At 41.0% G+C, this 13,921-nt stretch overlaps 1 protein-coding gene across 1 annotated transcript in view; it reads right to left on the bottom strand.

Annotated features, from left to right (window-relative positions):
- Window positions 1-13,921, bottom strand: part of enpp2l (ectonucleotide pyrophosphatase/phosphodiesterase 2-like) — an 85,414-nt gene that overhangs the window by 35,292 nt on the left and 36,201 nt on the right. Inside the window, exons 21-24 of the mRNA XM_033637624.2 lie at window positions 13,837-13,921; window positions 12,765-12,842; window positions 8,026-8,158; window positions 4,861-5,014 (exon numbers count right to left, since the gene is read on the bottom strand). The exon at window positions 13,837-13,921 is cut by the window's right edge and continues 57 nt beyond it. Coding sequence (XP_033493515.1) covers window positions 4,861-5,014; window positions 8,026-8,158; window positions 12,765-12,842; window positions 13,837-13,921 — 450 coding nt within the window. The remainder of the gene's footprint in view (window positions 1-4,860; window positions 5,015-8,025; window positions 8,159-12,764; window positions 12,843-13,836) is intronic.

Here is a 13,921-nt window from a genome sequence, read left to right as displayed (position 1 = left end):
CCACCTTCGTACTATTGCACTGAATAAACATCTGATGTATCCTCTCTCCAAGGTCTAATAATTTCATAGCCTCATGGCCTCTCACAATTAGACATTTCTCAGAATTGTTTTTAGAATCTCAAACGGGTGAAAGCCTGACTTATCAGGCACGTCCCACTTTCTCTCTCTGGCAAAGTAATACTAAGAATAAGACCGGGAAAGCGAAGGGAAGGGACTTCCCCTTTATGCTGTCATAAAGGCCAAAACTTTATGATTAAACCAGACAACATGAAGAAAAACCTTTCCTTGAGGAGTTTCCCCAGGAGACCAGTGTTCGGAATTGTGTGAACTGTGAGAGAAAAAGTCCGTATTTACCATGTTTTTCTTTTCCTAAACCTAAGCTATGTAACTTAAGGTTAAGTATGTAATGCATTCATGGGGCGCTAATTTGTAGGGTATTGTACATGTACGTGCTTTGTAAGAAATCATCTGAATTTATTTCAATACGATTAAATCAATTCCTTGGATAACAATGTGATATTTGCTGTTATCCCAAAGTCATGATATCAATTCCATTGAAATCAGGGGCCTGCAATCAATTTGAGACGAATGCTTATACTCTTGTAAAACTTCCATAGTTAACAGCCCAATCCATCTCACATCTGCATCTAAAAAAAAGTAAAGAAGCAGCTCTTTAAGTTTTTAAAATATATCTGTAGTTTTAAGTAAAAAGAAATGTCAGGAATTTCAAGATGCTGCTATTAGAAAAGGACATCAGCACAAACAGGAAAAAAATTTGTGCTGAGAAAAAACGGTTATGTATGGGTAGATTTTATACTGTAAACAATGACTAAAAATAAATTACTCAACAGAGCACAAGTATGGTGGCTGTTTAGGTTCAAATAAGTCATCTATTTACACTGTAAAGCCTTGTCTGTTGGCTATGTTCTCCCTTAATAGAGCTACAGCTTTAAGTATACTGTGTACATATTTGCAGCATGTGTCTGAACATGCACAGTATATTTGTCAGCATGTAGCAGCTCACGAAAGCAGGGATTCTTCAACACTAATTTTACTTCCTGTAAAAAGCAAAGGAAGTCTCTATTTTTCCTCTCAGAGCCAAATTAATGTCTGTTCAAAATCAAGAAAGCTTCCAGTTTAAATCCCAAAACACCTCTGAATCATGCAGTGAACTAAAGAGTCCAAGAAATGTGGAAAAAAGGGTAGTGTGCTGAGTGTAATTGTTCTCAACTGATCAGCACACTGGAGAATAACGTGAGATGGTGCATGTCAGACTTCGGGCTCTAGTTTCCCGGCGCAGCGGGCAACCCCCGCACAGAGCTAGTTTCGAGCAGCGCAACCCGAGGCGCGCTCAGTTTGGTAGTTTGGCAGACCGAGGTGCGCTGAGATGGGTGTGGCAGCGCAGCAGGGGGAGGTGTCGACAGATCCAGCTTGGCGCAGTGACAGTTTCGTGCCAAAAGGCGTCGCCGAAGGTGCGCTAAAAGCTCGCCAGCTGAAACCAGGTCTACTGTCAGCACAGGTGGAGTGCAGCCGCCAAAGTTTGGCTGACCGGCGGACAGTGCGCACACGTCACCAAAACCTCACAGGCAGGTTTCCAGAATATCAGGCACATTAACAATGCAATAAATACCCACAAAAAAACACTATTCAATGCAACTATCTGCAATCAGCACATAAATGTATCTCTATATCGACTGTCCCGTCACATCTGATGTCAGATCAAAGGGGATTGGCACCGTTTGGCACGTTTGGCACGCGTAGTGGAAACCCAACCTGATTTGATTAACACAGCTGCAAACTAATGAGTTCACATCCCTCTCAGCCAACCACAAACAGCCACAGCATCAGATAGGGAGTATATATTCAGCATCTGTCATCTTAGAAAAGTCAAAAGAAAAGAAACAGAGTGAGACTGCGAGAGAGAAAGAGAGAGCGCGCGCACGAGAGAAACGCAACATTGATTTACAATTGTGGTGACCTCCTCCCAGGCTACCTTTGCATCATCAGCCCGTGGAGGTCTGCTCGCAGTTCCATATATTCAGACACTGCGAGCTTGGACCTCCCGGACCAAAACATCAGTTTCCTCCTGGGAGAAGTTTGGCGAATTGAGTAAACTCTCATTACGCCTTCGCACGGCACATTTAAGGGTGAGGAGAGGGGCTCATTTAATTGGTGTGATGTGTGTAAAACCCACTCCACGCCTTCTCTCCTCCCTCTTTCCGCAGCGCAGGTAGGGGGGACGGAGGTGGGAAAGAGGAGTAGCTGCGCCAGGCGCACGGTGTGCCAAACTTGCAAAATCCGCCTGGCCACAACCAGTTGGCGAAACGCAGGTGCGCTTGACCTCCGCCTCGCCCGGTCTGCGAAACTAGAGGCCTTCATGTTCATTGTTGAGGTCTAAGTTTAATCAGATTTCTATGAGCCACTGTTGGAGAGAATTTCCTACAGTTGTTCAGCTGTGCAGATCCATTTTTTCTTCTGTGTTTAACTGTTGGCACTGTGATGTTTGACACATTTAGGAAACCTACTATGACTCATAGCTGATGTTACCTTCTATGATCAACAATGTTGCTTTGCACAAGCTTAGCAGTATGTGTCAGTCTAGCTGCTGTCCAAATATTTATGGAAGCACACAGTCACTATGTCCACATCACACAGTACACATACCTACATGATGAATGGGATCAAGGAAAAGTCCCACAAATCATTAAAAAAGGCTGTTTGCTGGTCCTTGAAAAGTCCTTTTACAAATGACAGGCCTTCACAGTCTCCCTCGACTCAGAAGTTTGGTCTGATTTTGCTGCGGCTTGTCTTTATCAGTGCTTATCAAAATGATATAACAGTTCCTGAGGCTGACTTAAAGCTCTAGTGTGTAGGATTTAGGGGGGGTATATTTGCAGAAATGTAATGTAATATAATAATTATGTTTTCTTAAGTATATAATCACCTGAAAACACAAATAATTTTGTTATTATTACCTTAGGATGAGCCGAAAACACTGTTGTTGTTTTTTTTAGGTGAAATTGCTTTATTTAGCATTTTACTGGTTTGAATTACCGGGTCTGTTTGTTTTGGAGAGGAAGAGACCTCTGCAGATAGAACCACAGCAAAAACACACCTCAAAGATTTTCAGATGGGTTTAAACATCTGAACTGTGCTGTACAAACAGTGAAAATGAGCTAGATCGCTTACGGAAATAAGGAACTCCGGACGGCACTTGTAGTGTAATGTTTACTTAAGTGTTTATACTGTACCTTTAAGTTGACCTTTAAAGATACGTGTTGAAGCAATGTACTCTGTGCACTGAGAAGTCACACACTGGTTTATTATTTATGTATTCTTATGACACACACACTCACTGAGCACTTAAGTATTGTGGTGGAGAATTACCTAGGCATCATTTCTAAAAATAGCATGAGGATGGGCTCAGAAACACTGGTGGAAAGTTCGGGGAATTACAGCTTGTCCTGATATGACCCTGGTAAGAGGAGGCAGTCTTAGATTGTCCAGGAAAACATTACGAGTACAAGTAAAGAGACGGGGTTTAGGATGAAAGGAGAAAAAGTGAAGACTCAGCAGAAATATGACACCGTTATGGTAGTAGGATGAAAGGAAAAAAAGTGGAAACTCAGCAGAAATGTGACATTGTTACGATCAGAGCCAAGTGGGAAGGATTAAGAAAGACACGACTCAGCAGAAAATCTTCACAATAAAAACGAGTGCACAAACAAAGAAATTTCAGTCTTGCTCTGGAGCTTGACTCATTGAGTTGTGATGTGTTTGTTGCCTGCGAGCACATTAAACTCATTTGCATCTGATTCTACGTGTCTCCAGTGATTTTTTACCTCTGAGTATTTTGAGTTTTTGATATCTAATAGAAAACAACGAAAGTCTGTTTGAGAAGAAAGGAATGAGGTCGCAAGCTTTCTGGCCCAGCTCCAGACCATTTTAAATTTATGCTTCGACATTTCTGTCAGAAGACTCCACTCGCAAATATCCGCATGGGACGAGCTCGAAATGTGAAGCGCTGTCAATCACAAAGGGGTTCAGCCTTTTAGACAATTCCTCCAATCGTCATTCATACACCAAGCGTCCTTTCCTGCCTGCTGCTCCATTAGGTCCCAGGGAAGCTGACGCCAGGGCCACACCGCCCGCGGAAGCGCCGCGAATAGCCTTGAAGCGCCGGGAAGTGAAGCCAGTTTCCTTTCCAACCGATTGTGTCATCCACACCAGAATTTCGGTGCGCTGCACTTCGCAGGCAGTGTGGCCCTGGCGTGAGCCTCCCTGGAAGTGACGATTTTGTTGCATTTATCCAATGACCGCTTTGCTGCATGAAAAAAACCTGCTCAGTGCTGTCTCATAGGAATGCTTGGAGGCTCTGCGTCCACCGTGCTGACACGAGAATGTATGACAGGGAGATTGCGTTTGAAAACTGGTGATAAACAGCTGACGTTGGAACATCATAGTCATGATCTTAAACACATCCTAGCGCACGTTTAAAGGAGCAATAAGCGAAATTCATCATTTCTAGATTGAAGGAATTAAAAAATTGCTATGTGAAGAACTAGAGGTGTAATTTCATCTGGAGTATAGCATGACCTCACACACCCTCTCTCTGTGTTGATCTCCAGCCCCCTGTTTACAAGCCGGTCCGGCTGCGCGTTCATGTACGTTCATGTGAATCCCCAACCTTCCGGAGCTTGAGTTATTAGCGGCTCGGTCCCAGCAATGGTTCAGGCGTTACGGTTGTGTTAGGTTAGTAAATTAGCCCGGCAGCCCAGCTAACATTTTCAATTAGCATTGTAAAATGTAGCCTCGCGGGCAGCCTGGCGAGCCAGGCGTGCAGCTGGAGACTGAACTCACATTGCAAGCCTCACTGGTATCTGGTCGGTGTGGTACAAGAAATGAAAAGACCCTGAGAGCCCCGTCACACTCCTCCGCTGTCTGGTTCAGCTCCTGGCAGCTTGTCACTACTGTGTAGTAGTGGGTGGGGACGGGCGGGGTGTCGGCTGTGAACCTGGACAAAGGACCGGGGTCAGAGTTATTTATTACAGCAGCTGGGTATTTTAGGTTATTTTAGTTTTGTTTGATGATTTGTCTGATTGATTATAGAAAGAAATGTACATTACTTCATATCATAAAAATTTGCTCAACTCAGCTGCTAATCTGCGACCATTATCCAACATAACTAACAACACACTAAAACATTTTACCTTACAAAGTAACAATAAGAGGAAAAAACGAAGTGCATCACAATGCTTCCGAGCTCAAGGCAGCTCGGAGTAGAGCCGCTGCTCCTCCGTGTCAAAGGGGTCAGTTGAAGTGGTTCGGGCATCTGATCAGGATGCCTCCTTGTGCCTCCTGTTAGAGGTGTTCCGGGCACGTCCCACTGGTAGGAGGCCCCGGGGCAGACCCAGAACACACTGAAGGGATTACATATCTCATCTGGCCTGGGAACGCCTTGGGTTCCCCAGGAGGAGCTGGTAAGCATTGCTGGGGAGAGGGACATCTAGGGTGCTTTGTTTGGCCTGCTGCCCCGCAACCTGGCCCCAGATGTGCACATGAAAATGGATGGTTGGACGGATCACAATACTTTGTCTTCAAACAATACAAAGAGGCTGTATGTCATATCATAAACAAATTGGGGTGGGAATTGATATTAAAAAGGTAAAGCAGTGTGTTACAGAAGTGTAATGCATTCACTTCAGAAAATAACACTTATCTACCTGTTTTTTGTGAATGAATAAGATTATTATCCTGTTAATAAAAAAATGTTGTTCCATGAAAACTTTTCTTTCATTAATTCAGAAAAACAGAGCAGATTTATAAAACTTTTTTTTTTTACATTAAAACAAGATATACAGTACAGGCCAAAAGTTTGGACAAACCTTCTCATTCAATGCTTTTTCTTTATTTTCATGACTATTTACATTGTAGATTCTCACTGAAGGCATCAAAACTATGAATGAACACATGTGGAGTTATGTACTTAACAAAAAAAGGTGAAATAACTGAAAACATGTTTTATATTCTAGTTTCTTCAAAATAGCCACCCTTTGCTCTGATTACTGCTTTGCACACTCTTGGCATTCTCTCCATGAGCTTCAAGAGGTAGTCACCTGAAATGGTTTCCACTTCACAGGTGTGCCTTATCAGGGTTAATTAGTGGAATTTCTTGCTTTATCAATGGGGTTGGGACCATCAGTTGTGTTGTGCAGAAGTCAGGTTAATACACAGCCGACAGCCCTATTGGACAACTGTTAAAATTCATATTATGGCAAGAACCAATCAGCTAACTAAAGAAAAACCAGTGGCCATCATTACTTTAAGAAATGAAGGTCAGTCAGTCCGGAAAACTTTAAATGTGTCCCCAAGTGGAGTCGCAAAAACCATCAAGCGCTACAACGAAACTGGCACACATGAGGACCGACCCAGGAAAGGAAGACCAAGAGTCACCTCTGCTTCTGAGGATAAGTTCATCCGAGTCACCAGCCTCAGAAATCGCAAGTTAACAGCAGCTCAGATCAGAGACCAGATGAATGCCACACAGAGTTCTAGCAGCAGACCCATCTCTAGAACAACTGTTAAGAGGAGACTGCGCCAATCAGGCCTTCATGGTCAAATAGCTGCTAGGAAACCACTGCTAAGGAGAGGCAACAAGCAGAAGAGATTTGTTTGGCCAAGAAACACAAGGAATGGACATTAGACCAGTGGAAATCTGTGCTTTGGTCTGATGAGTCCAAATTTGAGATCTTTGGTTCCAACCGCCGTGTCTTTGTGAGACGCAGAAAAGGTGAACGGATGGATTCCACATGCCTGGTTCCCACTGTGAAGCATGGAGGAGGAGGTGTGATGGTGTGGGGGTGTTTTGCTGGTGACACTGTTGGGGATTTATTCAAAATTGAAGGCACACTGAACCAGCATGGCTACCACAGCATCCTGCAGCGACATGCCATCCCATCCGGTTTGCGTTTAGTTGGACGATCATTTATTTTTCAACAGGACAATGACCCCAAACACACCTCCAGGCTGTGTAAGGGCTATTTGACCAAGAAGGAGAGTGATGGAGTGCTGCGGCAGATGACCTGGCCTCCACAGTCACCGGACCTGAACCCAATCCAGATGGTTTGGGGTGAGCTGGACCGCAGAGTGAAGGCAAAGGGGCCAACAAGTGCTAAACACCTCTGGGAACTCCTTCAAGACTGTTGGAAAACCATTTCAGGTGACTACCTCTTGAAGCTCATGGAGAGAATGCCAAGAGTGTGCAAAGCAGTAATCAGAGCAAAGGGTGGCTATTTTGAAGAAACTAGAATATAAAACATGTTTTCAGTTATTTCACCTTTTTTTGTTAAGTACATAACTCCACATGTGTTCATTCATAGTTTTGATGCCTTCAGTGAGAATCTACCATGTAAATAGTCATGAAAATAAAGAAAACGCATTGAATGAGAAGGTGTGTCCAAACTTTTGGCCTGTACTGTATTTCATGGTATTATGGTATTTTTCTTGTTATTACTAGATATCAAAATATTCTGTTTTCACAATTAAGACAACATATAACTTTCCATCCATTCATTATCTTTTTCTTATCATGGGCCGGGTCACACAGGCAGTAGGCTTAGCAAGGTCTGCTGAGCATCCCTCTCCCCAGCATCATTTTTCAACTCCTCCTGTGGGATCCTGAGGCGCTCCCAGGCCAGATGAGATATGTAGTCCCACCAACATGTACTGGGTCTAGTTGGATGTGCCTGCAAAACCTCTAACAGGAGGTGCCCAGGGGGCAACCTGATCAGATGCTTCCATAAGCAGACTTTCTGAAAAATATTTTTTCCTGACCAATTTTTTTCCAAGATCAAAAATGAGCTTCAAGCTACACTTTACCTTCAATTCATCAGATCACAGAGTAACATACTTTGTGTTGTAGCTTCTAAACAGTGTATTTGTGATGTTTTTTTTTATTTGGTATATGTATTATATTATAAGGACTGTCAGTATGTGTGTTCTGCCAGTTGTCAGTGACAGTCTTACTCTTTTATCATCTCTGTGGTGTCTCGGAGGCCATCGTAGTTGTAGTCAAAAATGGGTCCAGTGAGAACATTGATGCCATTGTTTTCCTCTGCATAACGCCTCAGCAGCGTCCCCTGCAGGTAACTCCACATCCCTGCAGACACAAAGACAAGACAGACAGGTAAGATAACACCAGACAAAGCAAATACTGACCTTTTGATAAATATTAAGAATAAGTCAGACAGTGTCATCAGTCTCTGATGTGTGGAAGGTTCATTCCTAAACTCCATTTACTGGATCACTGGATCAGGAAACCTGCACGTTAATGCAGTTGTAAATGTTTTTGAAGGTTTTTTTGAAACTGGGAAAATAGAACAATCTCTTTGGGGAAAAAATGAATACATGTCCATTAGTTTCATAACATTTAAATTTGTGTTATATGCGGACAATACCACTACTAGCTGCTTTTGACTGAGATCACAACAGAAATGAATAAACTGAAAAGATGGTTTGACAAAAACAAACTGTCGCTAAATTTGACTTAGACTAAAATGATATTATTTGGAAATTGAAAAATCAACAAACTGGTGCAAATTAAGATAGGCAATGTTTATATAGAAAAAGTGTGTGAAAATAATTTTGTGGAAGTGATACTGGATCACAAAATCAGAAAGAAACCTCAAATAAGTCACATTCAAAGAAAGCTGGCACTGAGCTTTGTAGCTATGGAAAAATCAAGACACATACTGGAGCATAACTCACTATATATCATCTACTGCTCATTCATTTTACCACATCTTAATCACTGTGTGGAGGTCTGGGATAACACCTACAAAAGCAGTTTATATACATTACACATATTACAAAAAAAGCCATCAGGATTGTACATAACGGTGGATATAGGGAGCACACTGTTTTCAAAGTCACATGCATTGAAATTCGAGGACTTGGTTAAATTCAAAACAGTACAAATAATGTACAAAGCAACAAATAAAATACTTCCAGGCAATACTCCAAATGTTTTGTGACAGAGGGGAGGGATATAATTCAAGAGGAAAATAAAAAAACAAAAAAAAAAAACAAAAACAAAAATATTGTCATCGTACAACCTTGATAAGTGTGTATTGCAGTGTGTGGGGTGGATCTGTGGAATGGGTTAGATGAGGAGTTAAAGGGAAAGATTAAAAGGGAAGGTACTATAGAGCACTTTAACAAGATGCACAGACACAGTATATGGGGGCTATGTGAGGTATGCAGATGAAGATGGGTGCTGCTGATCTGGGCTTAGTTGAGATGGGTCTGCATATCTAATATCTAAGACTGTTGTTTATCTATCCATAATAATGGTTGTAAATAAGTTTGGGATAGTTGTTGGCAATTTCCTTTTTAAATGAGACATGAATACTGAGAAGGGGGTAGGATTATATTAGTGTACACTTCTTCCTACTCCTTTTTGAGCATGTCTGTTGATGTTTTGTTTGTTTTGTTTTTATTTTGCTCAAAATAAAGTCATTCATACATTTATTATATTTATTCTTATAGGTAGAATACATTAATTTATGAACATCATGTAAGTGCCTGTGAAAAGTTGCAGAAGGCTGCGCACCATAAAACTTTGTTGGCCCTTAGAGAAAAATCCTTCAACTACAATGAAAACATGTTAAAATGCAGGGTTTTTAGGTTTTTACACCACAGCAGTGATAAGCAGAGTTTACTATCCAAAATTGTTCCAACTTAACATATCTCAGTGCCTTAAAGAAAAATCTTTGAAGCTTTGATATTTTAATTTGCAGGTTGATATTTACGTACTAATTTGTAGCTCATTAAAAAAACAATCTCATGGGGTAAATATCAAAAACTGCTTCCTCTCCAAAGGAGTCCCCAGACAGAACATTTCCTTTTATGTAACTGAATAACTTGCCTTTGAAAGCTCTGCATAATTTCTGCACATCAGTATTCAAGCAATCCATTAAATGCAATTCTTTAAGTAATTTCACTAATTGCTTTATAAGTACACTCTGTCTTTGAAGCCAGAAAACAGCTGCAGGAAGAAAAGGAGAAGGGCGTAAATAAACTATCTGAGGAAATGACCACGTCAAATTTTAATCGAGAAGTTAAACATCATTTAATGGACTAGATGATAAAAATGTGTTTATAATGCTTATGACACAACAGTTAGAATTATTTTAGTGCCTTAAAAAGGGGGTTTTGGTCACCTCTGGCAGCCACTTTTACAATCTGATCTGGAAACTTAAGTTTATTCTGTATTCTGTGAGATTATACTCTGTGTTCAACTGTCAACCTGCTGTTTTCTTCTTAATCCTGATGAAGCCGATCCATTTCCCAGCCTCAATAAAGAGAACTGATAAATTCCCCAGACACACACTCCGTTCACAGGGCTGACAACAATGATGAATTATGTGTATCTGCATGAGACAGCGATTCAGAGAGAGTGTGTGTTCTGTCCTGATAAGTCCTCTCTTTCTGCAGAAACAATGGGTATCAGGCCGTCCTTGCTCAGACCTGACATCACCACATTTCTGTCTCTTTGTCTTATGTGATACAACTGGACAGCACTGATATACAGGAAGAGAGAAGGGACATATAAATCTGGTAATCACAGACAGCTGAATGAGGCAAGAATGACTATAAATACATGAAAAAACCCTGCAGAAAATGAGACTTTGAATTTGTAGCTTGTAGCTGTTACAGACACACTCCAAGATTTTGCTACAATGAAAATTTCATCGAGCTTCTTGCTTAAATCCACTCACAGACTTATTTTTCTGTAGATTTTATTGCATTTCCGTATATTTCTGTTGTTTTGTCCACTTGCTTGTAATCTCTGAAGGTAAGAATGCCATGCTGATCAGTAACAGGCTTTGAAAACTCTGGATTATGGTCCCAAAGTTGTGTTTTGGACGATGAGTTTCTACTGTATTGGACCTCCAAAAAGACAATCCTGTCACTTAACAGTTATTACAACAAGTAAAAGGGTAATCAATGTTGTCAAGGATCACCCCTGACCTTTAGGAAAGCTACATGAAAAAGCTGGACCACATGAAACACGCACATTTTATTTTCTTTACAATTTCAAGGGTAACTTTGTTATTTTTCCCATGTTTTTGTGTCTAAGTGACTAATAGAGACAACTGTTTTTGAAATTGGTCCAGTTGAGTGAGAGGGCTACAGATGGCAGTGGCTTAACAGACTGCAATGCAACAACTCAGGGCATGTTTGCATGGTCAATATACATCCACTAAAGGTGTTTGTTTTTGTCACTGACAGGCTCCGTTTGTCATTCGAAGTGTCTGACAACATTATGGAAAGGACCCCTACGGACATAGACCTTTTTGTTAAGGAGTAAGATCCTTTTGGTTTTACCCAAAACAGCCCCAAAAGCAACATTAACAAACTCACCAGGCTTCATTTAAATGAACAATAATTTTAGTGTGTATAGAGTCGCACAACGTGATTTTGCCAAAGAGGACATGCTCCTGGATCAACATCGCATGTCGCATTCCTGACATCATCACTGTGCTAATTCACTCACCCTGCAGTAGCTTATAAGTTTTATATTCAGTGTTACTGAGGATTTTGTTCAATTCTATTAACTTCAATTTGGAAAACTAGCTTAGCTCAAAAGAAACACAACGCAATTTTGAAAGAAGCACAGGAGTAGTGCACTGATGATGTCAGAGGATTGTGATTGGTTGATTACAACGTTGGTCCTGGAATGAGATGTGGGATGTTGATCTAGGAGCATGTCCTATTTGGCAAAATCACATTGTGTGTATAGAGTCAGTACATTTTCACATCTAAGTGAGTGAATTAAGGGTTTATTCCAACCAAATCAGAGTTAGTGATTATTATTGTTTCTGTCAACTTTGAATGCAGTGTGTTTTACCAAGTTAAAATTATCATTTATTTAAATGGAGTCTGGTGGGTTTGGTGATATTTGGTGATTTCAGGCTGTTTCTGGTGAACCAAAATGGATTTTAATTTTTTTTTATTAGATATGTTTTTTGGCCATTTTGCCTTCAATGGACAGGACAGGTAAGTGTGAGGGAGGGGGGGAGAGGGGGGATGACATGCAGCAAAGGGCCATAGGCTGGATTCCAACCCGGGCCGCTGTGGCAACAGCCTTGTACATGGGGCGCCTGCTCTACCACTAAGCCACTGATGCCCCGGACTTTACTATTTAACAAAAAGTTTTTTTCTCTGCAAACTGACCCCATCCTAGGCAAAACAAGCACTTTTAGTGGATGTAAATTAATGGTGCAAACATGCCCCAACTTGCATCCCGTTTCACAGCTGCTGGCTGCAGCTCTCTGGACCAGTTTTAAAAATTGTTGTTCCTTTGAGCCACTTAGATACAAAACAGGGGAAAAACTGGGTCCGCGTTAATGAAAAATACAGACTCTACTTTTTAAGGTGTAAAGAAAGTAAAACGTGCACATTTCACATTTTTCATCTTGTTGTTATGTTGCTTTTAAGGAGGTCAGAGGTGATCCTCCACAACACTGAATGACTCATGCTTTACATTTACATACACAAGGGAACCTGACATATCGTCTGTCCTTTCTTGTCATTACCTTGCTCCTTTGTTTTATCTGGTATTCACATTGTTTGGTACTTCTTGTACTTTTCTTCACTTAATGATTCCAGTATTAGCCACTGAAATACCCCAGTTTACCTCGTTTCCCACTCTGGATCATTAAAATTAACTTGGATTGTTGAATGTGAATGAAGTGACTCACTCTTGAAGGCTGGGTACATGGGCACGATGTTGGTGATAAGCGAAGCATCATATCTGGACTCTGGAGACGATGCCAGCTCTGTCAACAAAAACACAAAACACGTACTAATGTGTTTATCCTCTGCTGCCTCTCCATGTCAAAACAAGATCATATCAAAAATCATCACCTTAGAAACATCACAGGAATGTTCATTAGATAATGTATGAATCACTGAGGAAAAATGTAAAGAGGTTCACATCAGGTTATAACCTGTAAATCTTAGTTTTGCTGCTTTAGGCTCAGTTTGTCCTGACTGCTAGTGAGCAAAATAACTTTTTTTAAATACAAAGAAATCTTCAGCTTAGTGGGTTCAAAATGTGAGTAGAACAAATTGCATCACATTTTTGAATAACTACCTGTTATTATATATCATAACCCCAAAAAGAGTAATTGTTGCCTTGGTAAACAATAAATAATATTTGCTGTACAGCCTGATATCATTAGTAAGAAGAGTATAAGGGCCATGTATGAGGAAAAAAATTAGAGGAGAAAGTTTTTTATTTATTTTGCATTTCAAAAATAAAGTCAATATGCTGAAATTAAAGGTCAAGTGTGGAATATTTAGGGGGATTTAGTGACATGTAACCGTAAGGATTGCAGACTGCAACCAGCTGAAACTTCTCCCAGTTAGAATTCTTTTTGTGTTCCTTATTAAGGAGGTTTTTGCCAGGAGCTGAGTTATCCAAAACAAACAGATGCAGGGATTTAAGCTGGTAAAAACACTGAATAAAGCAGTTTCACTTAAAAAAAAATCTGTGTTTTCCACCACTGCTTATCACGGAGGGGCTGCCAACTACAGTGGCAGACACAAAAATGCAAATGACCCTATGTGGAGCTAGTGCTTGGTTTGTCCATTCTGGGCTACTGTTGAAATATGGTGGGGCAATAGAACAATTTCCATCAACAAGGACCGTCTCTCTATGCAGATATAAGGGGCTCATTCTAAGGTAAGGAGAACACATCACTGGAATACTTGTGCTGACTCCCGTAAGATTATCCAAACAGTGTTAACACTCCTCTCCTTCAGCTTTACCTGGAGGGAAGAGGAAGCCGTAGGTGAGGTGGCTGTTCTGGCTGTAGGTGGTGCAGCTCTGACTGTGATCAGCTGACACTCTGGA

This window comes from Epinephelus lanceolatus, chromosome 16, assembly GCF_041903045.1.
Source record: "Epinephelus lanceolatus isolate andai-2023 chromosome 16, ASM4190304v1, whole genome shotgun sequence".
Classification (NCBI taxonomy): domain Eukaryota; kingdom Metazoa; phylum Chordata; class Actinopteri; order Perciformes; family Serranidae; genus Epinephelus; species Epinephelus lanceolatus.
Note: the sequence above shows the minus strand (reverse complement) of the source record. Positions and strands in the feature narration are given on the sequence as shown.